This window comes from Notamacropus eugenii, chromosome 1 (genome assembly GCF_028372415.1).
Source record: "Notamacropus eugenii isolate mMacEug1 chromosome 1, mMacEug1.pri_v2, whole genome shotgun sequence".
Lineage (NCBI taxonomy): Eukaryota > Metazoa > Chordata > Mammalia > Diprotodontia > Macropodidae > Notamacropus > Notamacropus eugenii.
Window position 1 is genome coordinate 326584035 of NC_092872.1, and position 19448 is coordinate 326603482.

General features: G+C 34.2%; 2 protein-coding genes across 3 annotated transcripts in view; one reads left to right on the forward strand and one right to left on the reverse strand.

Moving 5' to 3' along the window:
• NID2 (nidogen 2) overlaps nucleotides 1-15415 on the forward strand; it is a 119124-nt gene extending 103709 nt beyond the window's left edge. The window contains exons 15-20 of one of the 2 annotated variants that reach the window (XM_072629712.1): nucleotides 7757-7886; nucleotides 9010-9181; nucleotides 11267-11424; nucleotides 12599-12722; nucleotides 14192-14304; nucleotides 14666-15415. In XM_072629712.1, coding sequence (XP_072485813.1) covers nucleotides 7757-7886; nucleotides 9010-9181; nucleotides 11267-11424; nucleotides 12599-12722; nucleotides 14192-14304; nucleotides 14666-14676 — 708 coding nt within the window. In that variant the 3' untranslated portion in view covers nucleotides 14677-15415. The remainder of the gene's footprint in view (nucleotides 1-7756; nucleotides 7887-9009; nucleotides 9182-11266; nucleotides 11425-12598; nucleotides 12723-14191; nucleotides 14305-14665) is intronic. The other variant, XR_011971808.1, reaches the window with a different exon arrangement.
• A 129-nt stretch (nucleotides 15416-15544) lies between these two features.
• Nucleotides 15545-19448, reverse strand: part of RTRAF (RNA transcription, translation and transport factor) — a 44122-nt gene continuing 40218 nt past the window's right edge. The window contains exons 7-8 of the mRNA XM_072629713.1: nucleotides 16271-16319; nucleotides 15545-15867 (exon numbers count right to left, since the gene is read on the reverse strand). Of these exons, the coding sequence (XP_072485814.1) occupies nucleotides 15713-15867; nucleotides 16271-16319 (204 nt within the window). The 3' untranslated portion in view covers nucleotides 15545-15712. The remainder of the gene's footprint in view (nucleotides 15868-16270; nucleotides 16320-19448) is intronic.

Here is a 19448-nt window from a genome sequence, read left to right on the forward strand (position 1 = left end):
AAATTTGTTAATCATTTCAAATAGTTTTTTAATGGATTCTCTAGGGTTCTGTAACCATACTATCATATCATCTGCAAAGTACTCTTTGCAGATAGTTTTGTTTCCTCATTGACTATTCTAATGCCTTTGATTTCTTTTTCTTCTCTTATTGCTATAGCTAACATTTCTAGTACTATCTTGAATAATAGCGGTGATAAAGGGCATCTTTGTTTCACCCCTGAACTTATCGGGAAGGCTTCTAGCTTATCCCCATAACCATAATGCTTGTGGGTGACTTTAGATAGAGACTTGTTATGATTTTAAGGAAAATTCTCTTTATTCCTATGCTCTCTAGTGTTTTTAATAGGAACGAGTAATATGTTTTATCAAAAGTTTTTTTTAGCATCTATTTAGATAAATCATATAATGGTTTTATTAATGATATGGTGAATTGTGTTGGTAGTTTTTCTAATATTTGGCCAACCCTACATTCCTGATATAAATCCCACTTAAGTCATAGTGTGTAATCCTCACGATATATTGCTGTAATCACCTTGCTAGTATTTTGTTCACACCTTTTGCATCAATATTCATTAGCAATATTGGTCTACAGTTTTCTTTCTCTATTTTAGCTCTTCCTGGTTTAGGTACCTTATTTGTCTCATAAAAGAAGTTTGGTAGGACTCCTTTTTTGCCTACTTTTCCAAATAGTTTATATAATATTGGAATTAGTTGTTTTGAAATATTTGGTGGAATTAACTTATGAACCCTCTGACCCTAGGGATTTTTTCTTAGGGAGTTCATTAATATCTTGTTCAATTTTTTTCTAAGATATGGTTATTTAGGGATTTTATTTCCTAATCTACTAATTTGGATGATTTATATTTTCATAAATGTTCATCAATTTTATTCATTTTTGTCAGATTCACTGGAATAAAATTGGGCAAAATATTTCCAAATGATAAATTAATTTCTTCTTCATTGGTGATAATTTAACCTTTTCATTTTCAATAGCAGATATTGATTTTCTTCTTTTTTTAATCAAATTAACCAATGGCTTAATTATCTTAATGGATTTTTTTTTCTGTACAAAACCAGCTCCTAGAATTATTTATTCATTATATAAATAATTATTTATCATTTATTTATTTATTTATTTTTTCCCTTTCAATCTTATTAATCTCACCTTTGATTTTCAGGATTTCCAATTTGGTGCTCAGTTGGGGATTTTTAATTTGTTCTTTTTTGTCTGTGTTTTTTAATTGCAAGTCCAATTCATTGATCTGTTCTTTTCCTATTTGTTGATGTAAGAATTTAGAGAAATAATTTTTTCCTAAGTACTGTTTTGGCTACATCCCATAAATTTTGGTATGTTGTCTTATTCTTTTCATTCTGTTTGATGAAATTACTGATTATTTCTATGATTTGTTTTTTGATCCACTTATTCTTTAGGATGAGATTATTTGGTTTCCAATTAATTTTTAATCTATTTTTCCACTGCCTTTTGTTGAATGTAATATTTGTAGCATTATGACCTGAAAAGAGCACATTTAATACTTCTGTCTTTTTATATTTCATTTTGACTTTTTTTATGCCCTAATACATGATCAGTTTTTATGTAGGTGTAATGTGCTGCTGAGAAAAAAGCATATTCCTTTCTGTTTCCATTCAGTTTTTCCCAAAGATCTGGCATATCTAAATTTTCTAATATTCTACTGACCTCTTTAATTTCTTTCTTGTTTATTTTTTGGTTAGATTTACCTAGTTCTGAGAGGGGACAGTTGTGATCCCCCTAGTATAGTTTTGTTGTCTATTTCTTCCTATAACTTGCTTACCTTCTTTAAGAATTTGGGTGCTATACCACTAGGTGCATATATGTTTTGCATTGCTATTGCTTCATTGTCTATGGTATAAGATGTACTTTCCTTACTTATGTCTTTCAGTTATGTCTATTTTTGTTTTTAGTTTATCTGCAATCAGGATTGCTACCCCTGTTTTTTTTTAACTTCAGCTGAAGCATAATAGATTCAGCTTCAGTCCCTAACCTTTACTCTTTTTGTGTTTCTCTGTTTCAGGTGTGTTTTTTATAAACAACATGTTGCAGAATTCTGATTTTTGATCCATTCTTCTATTCATTTCCATTTTATAGAAGAGTTCATCGTATTCACATTCACAATTATGAACACTAACTGTATAATTCCTTCCATCCTATTCTTCCCTCTGTTTGTCCTTTCTCTCCTTTCATTCTTTTCTTTATCATTGCTGTTTTGCTTCTGTCTACCACCTCCCCTTATCTGCCACTCTTCAGTTAGTCCATCCCTTTACTTAATTTCCTCCCCTTCTACTTCCTTGTAAGGTGATATATATTTTAATATTAAACAGATTATATATAGAACCCTCTCTTTGAGCCAATATGGATCAGAGCAAGGTTAAAGTGATGTCTACCACCTACCCTTCCATGTTCCTCTCTACTGTAATGGGTCTCTGTCATTTCTTCATGTGAAGTAATTTACCCCATTCCACATGTCCCTTCCTTTTCACCTATGGTATTCCTCTTTATCATATCTTAATTTTTTTATGACATTTCCTCAAATTCACCTTCTACTCATCCCCTCTATATACATATATTCCTTCTAACTGTACTATTAGTGATACATTTTTTAAGAATTACAAGTATCATCTTTCCATATTAGCATGTAAATAGTTTAACGCTATTGAATCCCTTGTGTTTTCTTCTCCCTTTTTACCATTTATACTTCTTTTGGGTCATTATATTAGAGATCAAATTTTTGGTTTTATTCTAGTCTTTTGATGAAAGCTTGAAATCCTTCTCTTTCATTGAATGACCATTTTTTCCCTTGATCTTTAATATCACCAGGTAAGTGACTCTTGGTTGTACTCCTAGTTCCTTTACCTTCCAGAATATCATGTTCCATGACCTCTGATCTTTTAATGTTGCAGTTGCTAAGTCCTGTGTAATCTTGATTGCGGCTCCCCTATATTTGAATTATTTCTTTGAGGCCACTTGAAATATTTCTTCTTTGACCTAATCATTCTGAAATTTAGCTACAATGTTCCTTGAAATTTTTAGTTTGGGATCTCTTTCCTGGGGTGATCAGTGGGTTCTTTCAATGCTTATTCTGCCCTCTGCTTCCAGGATATCAAGGCAATTTTCGTTAATAATTTCTTGAAAGATGCTGTCTAGTTCCATCTTTTGATTATGGCAGGTAATCCAGTGATTCTGACATTGTCTCTTCTAGATCTGTTTTCCAGATCAGTTGCTTTTCCATGAGGTATTTTATATTTTCTTCTATTTTTTCCTTCATTTGAATTTGTTTGATTGATTCTTGATATCTCATAGAATCATTAGTTTCTACTTGGCACATTCTAACTTTTAATTGTTTTTCTCAATTCCTCACTCAGCTTTTGTACTTTCTTTTCTATTTGGACAATTGTACTTTTTTAAGTAGCTGTTTTCTTTTTCAAAGCTACTGATTCTTTTTTTTTTATAATTCTCTTGCATTGCTTTCATTCCTTTTCCCAATTTTTCTTCTGCCTCTCTTACATGACTTTTAAGCTCCTTTTGGAATTCTTCAATGAGTTTTCTGAACTTGAGACCACTTTCTGTTTTTCTTTGGAGTTTTGTCCATAGGGATTTTGACATTGTTGTCTTGACTTCGTGTCTTGATTTTCCCTGTCACCATAATTTTCTATTGTCATATTCTTTTGATGTTGTTTTATGCTCATCTTTTTTTGACCTTTTTTCTTGTGCCAGGGGCAGCCAGTACTGGATGTTTACCTGGTGCTGCACTGATGTTGCCCTTAGGCACACTTGGGCCCCTCATTTCTGCTGCTACACTGAGGGTGTAGGAGTGATGCCTGGCAGTGCTGGGGGCCACAGAGTCTGTCAGCTTACCTAGTGCTGAGTCAGAGTCCTAGTGCTGGTGTTGTGTGTACTGAGTCTGGTGGGGTATTTTTTCATTTCCTTGGGATACAGAGAAACATGTGGCTGTCTGTCCTCTGGAAGATGCCTGTTTCCACAGGACTACGGTGAGGTTGTTGAGCTGGAGTCTGCAAATTCCCCTGGATATTCTGAAGCACATGAGTGGTCCTGCTGTTGGCATTTGCCTGCTCCATTGCACTGGGGCTCAAGATCTACCACTGATTACCTGAGATGGGGCTTGCTGGGACACTCCCCTTTTATCCTTTATCTGAGCAAAACAGACCTGTCCTGCTGATCTTCCAAATTTCTTGGACTTAAAGATTGTTTCATCCCATCTTTTTGCTGGTTCTGCTGTTTGAGGATTTGTTTTGGCGTTGTTTGGAGCAATCTCTACTTTTAAATATGCTATCCAGATTTGCTGCAGATTTCCTTCCAAGGAGAAAATATCTTGATTTCATGGCTGCAGTCACCATCTGCAGTGATCTTTGAATCCAAGAATATAAAATCTGACACTGCTTCCATTCCTTCTCCCTCTATTTGCCAGGAAATGATGGGAGCAGTTGCCAAGATGTTAGGTTTGGGTTTGTTTTTTTTTACATTAAGCTTTAGTCCTGCTTTTATAGTCTCCCCTGTCACCCTCTTCAAGAGTCTTCTTAATTCCTCTTCACTTTCTGCAGTCAAAGTGGTATCAACATCTGTCTCAAAGCCAGATACTTAGCCATTCCTCCTCCTGAATTTGTCTCCACATGAGGGAATAAAGGTTACTTCTCTAATTCAGTTTCTCTGAGTATAATGGTGGTGAGGGGGTGAGTGTTTAGAGAGAGTGTGGTATATTGTGTGACCCAATGTGACAATCAGTTTTTTTCAAGATATAGGCATTATGCCTTTTTCATTTTCTGGTATTTATATAAGAGCCAAGGAAAGGCATGGATCTGAAATTCAGATAAAAATCTTGTTTTCATCTAGAATCTTTCCCATAATTTCCTCCACTCTCCTTCAAATATCAGTTGTCTCTACGGGCTTTATATGACACTTATGATAGAAAGAATATTGATATAGAGAGGTTGGGTGGCATAATGTACTGAGAGCCCAGTACTACATTAGCTATTCAGTATCAGATGCTCTGGAACTACAAATTAAATTCCCTAATCCTAGCTCCAAGTTCAAATCAAGTCAAAAAGCATTTATCAAGTACCAACCAATTGTGCTAAGCACTGGAAATAAAAGAAATATTTTTTAAATTAGCCCTGGCTCTCAAAGAGCTCAAAGGATAATGGGAAAGACATGTAAATAATAATGTACGATCAATATATATACAGAACAAATCAGAGATGATCAAAAAGAGAAGGCAATAACATTAAGGGGAAATTCTGAAAGGCTTGTTGCAGAAGGTATCTGGGACTTAAAGGAATTCCATGGGAGCCAGGTTACAGAGAGGAGAAGGGACAGAATTTCAGGTATGGGAGAAATCCAGCAAAAAGCGAAATCTCAGAAGATGAAGTGTCATGTTCAAGAAACAAGTAGGCTATTGTAACTGGATGGTAGAATACAGAAGGAAGAATAAAGTGTAGGAAGACTGGAAAGATAGGAAGGGACCAGGTTATGAAGGACTTTACAAACCAAACCAAAAAAAGGATCTTATATTTAATCTTGGATGTAATAGGGAGTCATTGGAATTTATTTAGTAAGGGGGTGGTATGATATTATCAAGACATGGCTTTAGGAGAATCGCTTTTGTAGCTGAATGTAGGATGAATTGGAGTGGGGAGAGATGTGAGGCAGGGAGGCCAACCAAGAAGGCTATTGCAATAATACAAGTGTGAAAAGATAAAAAGCCTAAACCAGAGTGGTGGCAGTATCACAGGAGAGGAGGTAGTTACAAGAAAATGTTATAAAGGTAGAATCAAAAAGCTTTGGCAAATTGTTGAATGAAGGAGGGGGATGAGGAGATGAGATGAAGGTGATACCTAGGTTTCAAGCCTGGGTGACTGAGAAGATTATGATGCCCTCAATAATAATAACAGAAAATTTCAAAAGAAGCAAGGATTTTGGAAGAAAAATAATAATTTCAGTTTCCTGTTGAGTTTAAAATGCTTATGGGACATTCAGTTTGAGATATCCAATAGGCAATTAGAGATATAGGAATGGAGGATAGTAGTGGATAAATAGACCTGAGAATCATCCATCAATAGAAATAGTATAGAGGCAGAAGAGGGTCCAGGACAGAACTTTTAAGGAACACCCAACTATGATCTTGATGGAGATCCAGCAAAAACAAAAAACAAACAAAACAAAACTGAGAAGTATCAGATAAGTAGGAGAAGAACCAAGAGAAATCAGTGTCACAAAAACCTAGAGATAAAAAGATAAGAAAGAAAAAAAGAGTGATCCACCGTGTCAAAAACTGCATCGAGATCAAAAAGGATGTATTATGAGAAAAGACCATTAAGATTTGTCATTTAAAATATCATTGGGAACTTAAGAGAGAGAAATTTCAATTGAATAATAAGGTTGGAAGTCCAACTGCATAGAGTTAAATACAGGGTGAAAAGAAATGAAGCAAAGTCACTGGTTTTTTTGGTTTTCTTTTTAATTTTACACTTAAATACAAAATAAGAGAAGGAAAAAAAAACATTGCCATGTACACAGCAATCCATAAGAGAGGATTCAATATAAAATAATGAATTTTCATTTCAAGAAAATTTATATAATAAATACTACTCATTGTTTTCAAAACTGCCCAGCTTTTCTTTGCTTCCTCGTTGGTTTTCTTTTGCTCTCTGCTGTGCACTTTTTACTTTATTTTTTCCCTCCCTATCCCCACCCCACCTTAAAGAAGGCAACAATTAAGCATAGATATATCAATAAACATACACATATACATTCATACACGTGTAGAATCACATTGTATTTATTTCCTTCTAACATTTGTTTCTTTGAGGACAGATAGTTTCTTCCTTCATAATTCCAAGACTTTCCATGTTTTTCTGTATCAACCAACTCATCATTTCCTGCACCACAGCAATATTCTTTTCTGGATTCAAACAGCATTTTTCTTCATAGGCTCTTTGATGTTAATTTAAGTATTTATAATGGAATGACTTGGTTGCTCAAAATTGTTTTTAAAAGAATATTGTTGTTACTGTATAGTGTTCTCTTGGTTCTAACTCATTTCACTCTTCATGGAGGTCTCTCCATGCTTTTCTAAAATCGTTGAGCTCATCATTTCTTATAGAATAGTAATATTCCATTGATTCCCCTGAGCTCTTCTTAAAGTTTAGCCACAAAAAAAGGAAGAAAGATATAAGATAATAGTTATAGGTATGAATGGATCAAGCAAAGGATTTTTGAGGACAGACAAGACATGAGAGGAAATATAGTCGCGGGTCTAGACCTAAATCTAGGGCAGGTCTCAATTCAAGCAACAGGAAATACCATTTTATAGGGGCATCATAAAGCCCAGTAGGGGGCTTTAGTAAGTGAAGGGTTATATACAATTTAACATCCATCAGGCAAAGTCAACTTGGGATGTTTTTCGGATAATAAAATATAATTGTGCTGCTGGTCTAGAAGACAAAATGAAAGGCAATTAATACATTTGGAATTATCCAAAAGTAAAATGGGCTACCTCATGAGGTAGTCCCTTTCACTGGAGATCTTCAAGCAGACTAGATTGTTGGGAATGTTGTAATGGTAGAGGAGCCTTTCTAGAATTAAGATTCTGTGAATCTGTAACCACTGTACAGAATAGTACTATTTGAGTAAAACAGCTAAAAATAAATAAAAGCAACCACATAATTCCTAATTATTTCTCTTCTGTTTTGTTTCTCAAAGGGTTCCATTGTGGTAGGGATAGATTATGACTGCCAGGAGAAGATGGTATACTGGACAGATGTTGCTGGACGTGTAATCAGCCGGGCCAGTTTGGAATTAGGCAATGAGCCCGAAATTGTCATCAGTTCAGGTAAATATTGGTGGCAGTTAAGACAAAACAACATCAAATTTGATTTTACATTATTTTCAGGTCATTTGATTATTTTGTGCTTTGGTCTGTCCTGCAGTTTCCTCTCAGACTTACCACCCCCTCTCCCCGTTGTCATCAAACAACAGTGGTTAAAGTGTACATGTCTATAGAGTTGTCCAAAATGCAAGCCCTTTTCTATTGAATAATTGTGATCTAACATGTGGCACATGAGGGTAAGGAAGGTCCTTTGAGTATCACCAAAGAAAAGAATAATAATGTTAGTTCATATTTTGGGGGTGATTGTTAATACTTGTTTACACTGGAATCCTCAAAGCCTCCTTATTGCACCTATGTCTTCTAATGTAAAAGAGAAACATTTTGAGGAACATCACTGAGGAAAAAATCACCACAAAAATACAATTTTGCCACTATAAAGGATACAATTGGCCTTGATCATTTTCATTTTTAAAAATTTTATCAGAGAGCATAAGGAAAATTGTGACAATTCTACTTATTTAAATATGTTCAGTGTTTCTTCAATAATCAATTAATCATCTATAAGAATTTATTAAGTACTGGTACTGTATACCAGACCCTATGCTGGACTCTGATATGAAGGCAAAAATTAAATAATAGCTGATATTTAAGGTTCATTTTAATTTATACATTGTTTCATTTGACCCTCAGAAAAATCTTGTACATTAATTTTAATTATTATTATATTTAGTATTATATTTTATTATAAATCATTAATTAAATTGATTAAATTAAATAATAATTATTAACAACTTCAATTATTTCCCTATTTTCTGGATGGGGAACCTGAAGCCCAGAAAGGTTGCAGCTCTCCAACAGCAGTGATCTACTAAGTATCTCAGGAAGGATTCTAATCCAATCTTTATGGCACCATGACCAGCACTCAAGACACTATACCATACTGACCATTTATTCTGTCAATTATCTCTCCCCCCTACTGCTCCAGATTTCTTCTACTATTAGTTTGGGTCTTGCAATATTAGTCATTTTAGGATTCTTATTTGTAATTGAACACAGAAGAGATTCTCTGTGCTTTATGTCCATTAACTATCCTAGTGTTTAAGATTTGCCTTTGCTTCCTTTTTAGGACTGATGAGCCCAGAAGGACTTGCCATTGACTATTTCCATAGAACCATGTTTTGGACAGATAGTGGCCTTGATAAAATAGAGACTGCCAAGTTGGATGGTTCAGAGCGCAAAGTTCTTTTTGACACTGATCTGGTGAATCCCCGAGCCATAACTGTGGATCCAATCAGAGGGTCAGCTCTATTTCTAAAGGATAATATATTGTTAAACACTTGAATCACAAACAAAGTATGAAGAGGGGAAGAGCAAAAATTACAATTCACATTTCCATAGTTTTAAGCTTTTCTAATTACTTTCTTCAAAATGTCTGCTTGATTTACTTAGTACAAATATTATTTTTATTATACAGATGGTTAAACTAAGCTCACACTCAGAGAGATTAGGTGACTTGTCCATGGTCACACAGTTATTACATGTCAGAACCAGGATTTGAACCCCATTACTTCTTTTAACCTTTAATTAGTTGAAAAAATACGTGGCCAAAACCACAAACGAATTTGTCTCCATTAAATGTGTGTATATTTGTGTATTTGTGTATTAATTCCATTTTTTTAGGTAAGACCACCAATTCATACATGAAAGTTTAAAGATTAGTTTTCCAGTGCTTTTTAGACCAGTCAGAGTATTTTACTCACTGAAGAACATTGTTGTACAATTCCTACATTTATAACCTATGTGACTTTATATAATAATCTTATTGGGACTCAGGTTTTCTCACCTATAAAATAAGGGGATTGGACTAAATTACCTCTAATCTAAGATCCTGTGAATATGATCATAACAAGAATCCTGTGAAACTTTGACATTATTTAAATGATACTCCTAACCAAACTAAATTTCAAAGTATCTATCTTTTCAAAACTTTTTCTTGTAAATTATTTTTAAGGTTATTATTTTTGTTCCAGAAATGCAAAGTGCCCTCTACTTGGGTTTCTATCCATTTTAGTTGTGTCTTGACTGCTTGGTCTATTTCATATCTACTTATGTCTATAGCGGTCTGCAAACTGAACATCTAAGGGACTAATTATTTTCTCTTGGGATCATTGCTGATAATCAGGATTACTTTCCAACAAGCTCATAATGGCGTTTTGGTTATATATGATCTTGTGTTCTGAGTGAAAGATGTGCTTTAAGTACCTGTTCAGTCCAACAGCACTTTCTTAGATGCTTGGTACTGTTAGGTGCTAGGCATAGACTAGACACTCCATCTCACAACACTAGGCATTTACGCTGGCTATCCACCATGGCTGGAATTCTCTCTCCTGCCTCATTTCTGCCTTCTGGCTTCCTTTAAGTTCCAACTAAAATGTTACCTTTCTACAAGAAACTTTACCTGATTCCTGTCTATTCTAGTGCCTTCTCTATTGATTAGCTCCCACTTATCCTATATAGATTATTCATGGTATGTTGTCATCTTTATTAGACTGAGAGAACTCCTTCGGAGCAGGGACTATCTTTTACCTTTTTGGTATCCCTAATTAGCATAGTGCCTTGTACATAGCTGTTCATTGAATTAGTTTGACTGACTTTCACTCTCTCCTTCTAATCGGTCTTCAGATCTGCTTTACTAACTCTCAAGTTCTTCCCCTTCCATTTTGATTAGTACCTAATTTTGCTATATTAGTGCTTAATTATACTCACTTTTCTATACCACCAACCCACAAATTTGAATTAATGCCTTCTTTTAAAGGGACCAGATTTTATTCCAGTCACTCATTTTTGAATAATCAATTTGAATATAAAATTTTTTCAACTATAATTAAAGCACAATTGCCATTCTATGGTTTGACCTTAAAACATTACTTATGTGTTAGACATACCTGTGTGTGCTTGATTGACTTGGGCACTCTGTAAAAAGGTCAAATAGAATTTCTCTAATGAACTTGCCCTGCTGCCTTATAGAATCCCGTCCTGGGATTTTATAAACTAATAAACATAAATTCTTGTCTGACACATCTCATGGAGCTATTGGAGTATCAGAAATACAGGAATGATAAACTAAATCAAAGACCAAATAGTACTTAAGGTACCAACAACTGTTTTCTTCCCTGTTCTGGTCTTCCATGGGTTTCTATAGCTTTTGCATTCTTGACTCCTGCAATAACAAAAAGTAGAACAGAGATTTGATTGGAGGCTTGGGGCAGGGAAATGGAGCTTTGACATATTCTTCCTTGTGCTCTCAGAGTTCATTTAGGGACCGTTACAGGGGAATATACCTAAGTGATGTGAATAATATTTTAAAAATAAATCATCCACAGCAACCTGTACTGGACTGACTGGAATAGAGAAGGACCTAAAATTGAAACCTCTTCCATAGATGGAACAAACAGAAGAATTCTGGTGAATAAAGACATTGGACTGCCTAATGGTTTAACCTTTGACCCCTTCTCTAAACTGATTTGCTGGGCAGATGCAGGTAATTTTATTTATTATGGATAATATGCAAATATATAACCTTTGACTTCGTTGTATGTAGAGCAGTGGGTCAGATGTCATTGTTTTGGTTTTGTTTAACTAGTAGGCTAGGTTAAAGTAGTTGTACAAGGGAAGAAAATTTTTCCAGAGTTCCTTCCAGTCATCCCTGGGAAATCCTATTGCAGACTTGGATGCAAAAGTTGATTTTATTGTTCTGCAACAATATTACCACCACGTAAAAAGCAACTCTTGTTCAGTCATGCATACTCCAGTCTCTGATCCAAAAAACAACATATAACTACTTCTACTGAGAGGAAAATCTTCTTGAAAAAATCATAAATGATGAAAGAGAAGCCCCCAAATTGGTAATCAGTAAATAACAAGCTTCCTAGTTATTTCATCATTACAGATCATAATCCATTTTTATTTTGTTCTAAGATTATTCTTTGCTATGTGTGTGGAACTATATTAAGTAGGTTAGGGCTTTGGAGATTTTATATCCCTGGGGACTTTATCATCTAAATTGGAAGGTAACTCAAATGAAACATTGTAAGATTCAATTATCCAAATGAATTAAGGCTTCCCAAAGAAGTTTAAGATTAAATTGGGATTGAGATTTTTGATTGTTTAATCTTTGAATACTTTCCCTTTTCTAAGATTTAGTTTTATACTGTCCAAAGCTCTACTGAAAATAAGATTAATATTTTCCCTTCTATTTTGTTTCAAGTCAAAAAAAAAGGAAAGCTGTTTAAAAATTTAGGTTTTGTCTTTGCTTAATGCATGTTTTATAAGCATGTATATATTAAGGCATCCCTGGAAAAAAGTTTTTTCAGCAGTATTTATGTTAATGTGCCTTAGGAGTACACAAACCCATATTTAGTTGCCCATATAATTTCTTCATATCAAATCTGAATCATCCTTGTGTAAAGGAGCTATAGTTTAAACATAAAAATGCTAATTTAAGTGCTATTGAAGTGCTTTTTGAATTAATAAAATAGAACCAAGAGTTGCTATTTGTAAAAAGTCACTGGTAGAAATGCTACAATTATTTTGATGTTTTTCTTGACCAAGATTCCATAATTTTTCAGGGGAAAAAAGGGTGAGTGGTCCTCAGTTTCTTGAAGCATGAAGTGTATGATATTCTTTAATTATGGCTTCTGATTTTTTTCCCAAAGGAACCAAAAAACTGGAATGTGCATTTTCAAATGGAACTGGAAGGCATATAATACAAAATAACCTCAATTATCCCTTCAGCATTGTTAGCTATGCAAATCACTTTTATCATACAGACTGGAGAAGGTAAATTGAAGACCATAATGAACAATCTTAATTTAAGGGAAAAATCAAAGTATTTTAGATTTATTTTAATCAGCCAACTAGTTGATCATTCATTTCATCATTGGCTTTTTCATCAGTGAGTTCTAGATAAAGGACTATAGTGCAGCTTGAAGAGCGTAGAATTACGAGTCAGAACAAGGTTTGAGTTCTGACTGTACAATTAACTTGCTTTCTCTAGGCCTGTTTTCTCACCTAAAAAATGAGAGGAAGTAGAGAATGCTGACTTTGGAATCAGGAAGAACAGTATCTAAGTTCTGTCTCTTAATACATATAAACTGTGTGACAGTGTCCATAAATCACTTATTCTCTTAATGCCAAAGGCATTTATAATACTATTCATGCTGGTTGCAGATAAAACTAGTTGGATGGGAAGAATTTCCACAGTGGGTGTTATCCACACATAAACCCAGTCTTCTTCCTCCCTTCAAAATCACTCCCATCCCTAATATGTCCATAATTTGTTCTAAGTGCTATTTTAAAGGCACTGTTTATTCTCGTCTTAAATGTTAACAGTATTGCTGGTAGATTAATATCCTACTGCGTTGTAATTTAAAGGATAATGAATTTTTTAAGTAGTAACAATGCTAATTTAAATCTTAAGAGCACATAGACCACAGCATAATCTTAAGTGGTACCACAACAGAAAATACATTTCTTTTATGAAATTTCTCTTGTTGAAGTTACATGTAACATTTAAGCCAACAAATTTGACTTTCAAAATGTCAAGATTCTCTAGTTTTAATCTATGAAAACTGTGTTCTTTTCTACTGACAACTGCAATTATTGGTCCTTGTTCAAGAACTACAAATTCCTCACATTTACACCATTTTAAACTACACAAAAAAAGCACAACAGCCCACTTTGTGGAAAGCACAGATAAGACAAGTACAAGGCTACTATACTTTTAAAAAGCATATTGTAAAAAGACTTCTGACTTGGAAGTACGCTGAAGAAAAAACTGTGACTATGCAATAGCAATTTTGTAATATCAATTTTTGGGTATTTATGTTGTATCATTGCCCGCGTACAAAGCCAAAAGAAGCCTAATATTTTTAAGGATTATTAATATTTTCTTGGGATAATTAGATAAAATTTTTTTACTCTTTCTTTAAAAGCATGAGACTGATATTTGTGGTATAGTTTTGTAGTATATATTTCTTTTTGCATTAGTTTGTAAATAGAACTGTGCGTGTGCGTGAGTACTTGTGGAGGTCCAAGAAAAATCTGGAGTCAGCCATAAAAAAAGTCACAAGATTGGTCTGAATTAACTAACAGACCTCTATAAGGATCAAACTTACCTTGCTATTTAAACCAACACTTCTGCCTACTATCTCCTTCTTGCCATGAGCTAAAATTAAGTTTTTATATATGAAAAGCTTCAAAGGTATTACTTAAAAGTGGACCTGTTTATTTATCCTTTCTGTTCCTAGGGATGGTGTTATAGCAGTAAATAAAGATAATGGCCAGTTTACTGATGAATATCTTCCAGAGCAAAGATCACATCTTTATGGAATAACTGCAATTTATCCCTACTGTCCAAAAGGTAAATAAACAATCTAGAAGTGAGCATCAAGGTCTCATCTTGTAAAACAAGATTGTGTCAAAGATGATGCATAGGAGCTAACTTTCTTCAGCAGATATGCTATTTGTTCCTGGAGTCCCATCATTTTACCACCATGAGAGTCACTGGCAGCCATAATAGTGGACCATATACATAAGTATAAGTCCCACTGCTATGAAAATCTGCAGCTACGCAATTACTTATTAATAGTCACTGAATCCTCCTCCCTGACACACTGCATTGAAAGGGGTCAGCTTCCCTGTACACCTCTCTTTAAAATCCCCAATAAAAACACTCAGTATACGAGTAAGAATATAACTTTTTCCCTTCCCTCTCCCTACAGGAACCAAGTAATGAATTTTAAATAACAGAATTTTAAATCTGAAGACTATTTCCCACCAACAGTTGGAAGGTGAAGAAAATGAAAAAAACAGAATAAAGGCCACTGCCAGTTTCTGGATATGCCACAAAATGACCTTTTACAGGGCAAAGATTAGTGAGTTTATTCTGGGAAAGTTTTATACCTCAATCTTTACTACTGTATTTTCTAAAAATAAAAAAATTGATACTGATATAAGGAAAAAAATATTCCTTAAGTGCTATGAACAGAATTTGATTGTTGCTTATAAAAAATTTTTAAACATAATTATCATATTTCACATTTAAGGTAAAATTCATTAAAGAAAAATCAATTAAATTTAAAGAACTCATAGATTGATTCTAGTTATAGGTTCTTCTTGGCTAAAAGACTATTTTGTTTAACTAAAATATACATTTAAAGACAAAAATAGGGTCTTAAAGATCACAAACCTTGATCACAAATCTTGAAGAGGTTTATGTAAGTAACATCAATGGGAAAAACCAACCTAACTAAGTTTTTTAAGTTCTAAATAACATCTCTTTACCTCACCATCAGTGAATTTCTTTTAGTATTTATATTAGAAGGTGCTAGAATAATTCAATTTGTATTTTATAGTTCGTAAGTGCGTATATCCCCATAATAGAAAAAAATCACATTCATGTATACTTACAAGATATATTTCTATTCAAAGGTTCTGGATTACTTTAATAAAACATTTAAGTTTTCCTTTGAGTGAGACTTAGTGTGCCGTTTATGACAAACCTGGGAATAATAATATATAAAAGAATTTAAAATTCCATGCAGTCTGAAATATAAAATTGATGATTAACAGTACTTAATATATAATCAAATCAGAACATGTCCATTTCCTTAAACTTTATTAAACAGAAAACACAACAATGGTAAGAATTCAAAATTTTGTTATTTTCCCTCCCCAGTGATATTTGATTGAAAATACATTGCCAGAGTTATGCCAGAGTTCCTAGATGTCCTAAGTAGATGAGAGGCTATAATCCTGAATTTCTTTCTTTATCTTCCAACTTTTCCCAATCTGTGGTCTGTCTTTGGATCAGCGATAATTGCCTGAACAGCTACTATGGCTTCATTAATTTTTGTTTGTAGTTCTCTGAGTTCTTCTATATGTAGCAATCGAAGAATTTGGGCAGCTTCATTAAGGACAGCATCTATTTCACCATAAGAAAAGATATTGCATTGATATATATATACATCATAAGTAAATTATGATTAAAATGACAACTACTTAAATAATCTCTGAACACAATTTCAATTAATGTTCTTAAAAAGCTATCAGACATGCGTTAAAATCTGAAGACTAATTTTATGTCAGCATTCTATGCCTACAAAGAAACAGAATGGTTTATTTATGTTCAGTGAATAATATGAAATCACTTTACAAAATCTGACTATTTTTAGGATTGTGGCTTTAGAGCATGAAGGAGACCATTGAGAAGTCCAACCCCCTCATTTTACATATAAGAAAACTGGGGCCCAGAGGTTAAGTATTATACTCAGGGTCATACAAATTTATTCTTCATTAGTTAGGACAGCTTAAAAAATATCACTTACCTCCTGTATCAAAACCAAGGATATGTTTATCTAAAGCAACAGGTAAGCCCTTTAAAAAAAAAAAAAGACAATAAGAAATGTTATTCTTATAATTAAGAATACTTAAAAAATAAGGCAGGACTGACTCAGTTCAAAAACATGGCAACTTGCCCATTTCTGTACATGGTTACATTTTTCCTTTCTATTGTTACCACTCAAAAGTGTGGGATTGGGAAGAATGAGAAGGTTTCTCATGCAAGCACCTTGGACTTGATTTGCTAACACTTCTTTTAGTTAAAGTGTAAACTTCCTTCCAATTACAGAGTAACTAGTACCAAACTAAAATTACTCACTGCTGCTCTCCCATTATTTCTTAAATTTTTAGTCAAATCAAACAATAACTTTCATATATTTTTAAGTCTGGAGCTTCCCCCAGCTTAAGAATCAGCTTAGAAGAACAATAAAGAAAGAACAGAAAAGACTGTGGAGTCAGCTTGGGTGGAGGTGAGGGTGACAGTAAGAAACAGAGAACTCACTGCCCCACTCCAACCCAGCAACAAGCAACCAGTTACCCCTTTCATTTAACCCTTTTTCTGCACACTGTCAACCTAGATTATTACAAAGGAGGTTAAAAAAAGAAAATAAATAGGAAGAGGGATAAATTCTATGGTGATACAAATTTTTGGATGTTTCTTCTAAAAATATAGAGGAGGAAAGAGAGTAGAGTAAAAGAAAAGCAAATATAGAAGCTGCTATTTAATTTTAATTTAATCCATTATTATTATTTTTCTGTTCATTTGAGTGCCAGTAAAAATATTAGATGTAAGATCTACCCAACAGATCGAAACTTTGTTTGTACAACTATGTAATGATCTTTACAGAAGAGTTAGAGACAGTGACAGAGACAGACATGGTAGGAGTAATGGTATACTTAGAATGTAAGATAGGATTTGGTTATTTAGTACTAGACTGTAGCCACTGGTTTTGAGTAATTATAAGTGAGCAATTAGCATAAGGGGAAAAAAACCCTGAGTAAAGTAAAAACTAATGTTAAACGTCAAATATGCCATTCAGTATCTTTTTAAAAAAATTTTTGTATATTTTTCCAATTTATTTATTTTTCAACATTTACTTCCATAAGCTGTAAATTTTCTCTCCCTCTCTCCCCACTCCTTCCCCAAAACACCATCCAATCTGATATGGGCAGCATCTTTTTTAAAAAGCTGTAGGCTATCACTGTAGTTAGTTTAACATTAATATTAGCCTAGACTTTTACATATTAGGAAAAACTGAAGAGATTCAGTGCTCAGTTCAGAGAATGGTCCTGATTGCTTGAGCAACTAACTTATGTATAGGATTCCAGGGACTTTTCCACTCTCTGGTGTCTCCATACCCATCATCAACAGCCATCTTTTATATATTTTGCATTTGCTTAGCTAATGCATGGGCAACGAAAAGCATTTTTTCACTTGCTCTTTAACACGTTAGCTATGTGTGAATGTGCATACAATGCAATGCTAGTATTAAAGTAAGATTATATACTTGACGGATTTTTTTTTAAACTTATGAAACATCTGCTACCACTACCACCCCCAAGAAAAATCCAATTACTAGGACCTACCTCCTAGAACTGCTGTGAGGACTGAGATAATATCGAAGTACATAAATACTAACTGTTGCATCAAAACCAAGGATGAATATGGAGGCTTTCACTAATTGCAGATCCATCTGAGTTCAGAACAGTATTTCTGAAGTTTGGTAGCATTAAGAAAAATAGCAAAGGCAAGCACCTTGTTAATTATGGAACAGGAATTTCATAAAGCACAGCAAGAAAGGGTGGAAAGGTTGGACATTTGGAAGGAAGGGCATGGTTGAGAGAGGTGGGAAAGGTTGGACAAAGGGTATCCCACTTCCTGTCATTCACTATACCCAACAAACTAAAAGAACTCTAATGTATACTTTGATGCATTAAAAAAAATGCAATGGGCAACATAAATAGATTAGACTTGGTTTTTACAATCACTGTCCTTAAGCTGCTTTGCACTAGCCCTAAATACTCATATATTTAATTTATCAAGAACTCAGACAATCTGGAGGTAAGCAAGTTTCTACCTACTTGGTTTAAATACCATCTAATTTTACATCAAGCAGATGAATTTTAATAGAATGCCATGAGCATCTTATAATGGATAAATTATATAATTAAAGCAATGTGAAGAGAAATTCTGTGAAGAACCTGATGATGTTCTGATATTTGGTTACTTCAAAGTGAAGGCAGGAAAAGTGAGGATATGAATAAAGTGCAGGAAAAAGAAATGAGAGAGTTAAAGGACTTGTAGATAATATAAAAAAAGCTTCACATCCTTATATTTCATACACTTCAAAAAAAGAAGTGATAGACACTGGAAATGCAAGCACCTTCTTAAATATGGAGAAGAGATTTATTCTGTAGACCACAGAAGAAAAGGGTGGAAAGAATTTGGATATTTGGAGGGTTAAGGCTGAAGGGGATGGGAATGTTTGGAGAGGGAGTATAGGGTTTACATTTTACTAGCCAGTGCTTCAAACTCACTGAGACGGAGAGAATAACAGGGGGATATAAATATTTTTTAAGCAAATACTCTAACCACTTATTGGCAAGATATTCAGTGAAAGAAACAAGAAATACAACCATTTATAGTCCTTTTTTGAGGTAAAACTTGTGACAGGTGGTGGTAAAATGCCCCACAAAACTACAGATAATCTGTCTCAGAGTAGAGAAGAGTAGGCAGAGCCATTACCTGAGAGAGTCTAGTCAGGAGGTAAAAAACTGTAGGGGAAAGAGGGTTTAGTCTAGGAAGGGCCTTTAAAATACTGTAGAAAGCCCTGGAGCAGAGGCCAGAAAGCCCTAATGGAGGCCTAGATGTAAGTGGCCAAGAAAGATAAGGCCAAAGCTCGTCTATCAAAGACCAGGGAGGTGCCAGGGGGTAAAGCTCAATTTTCTCAAAAGGAAGAAGTGGCTGTGACGGACGGCCCAAGTACAGACTGTCCAAGAAGTGACAGAGTCAACAGGGGTTACATGGACAAAATCAGTAACATCATAGTGGGAAGGAGCAGGGCTTTTTTGAAAATGCAAAGATAACTTTGGATTTTGAACATCTGTCCTTTTGGCTTTGGGCATTCTGAGTTTGACATACCAATGGATCATTCACATGGAGAT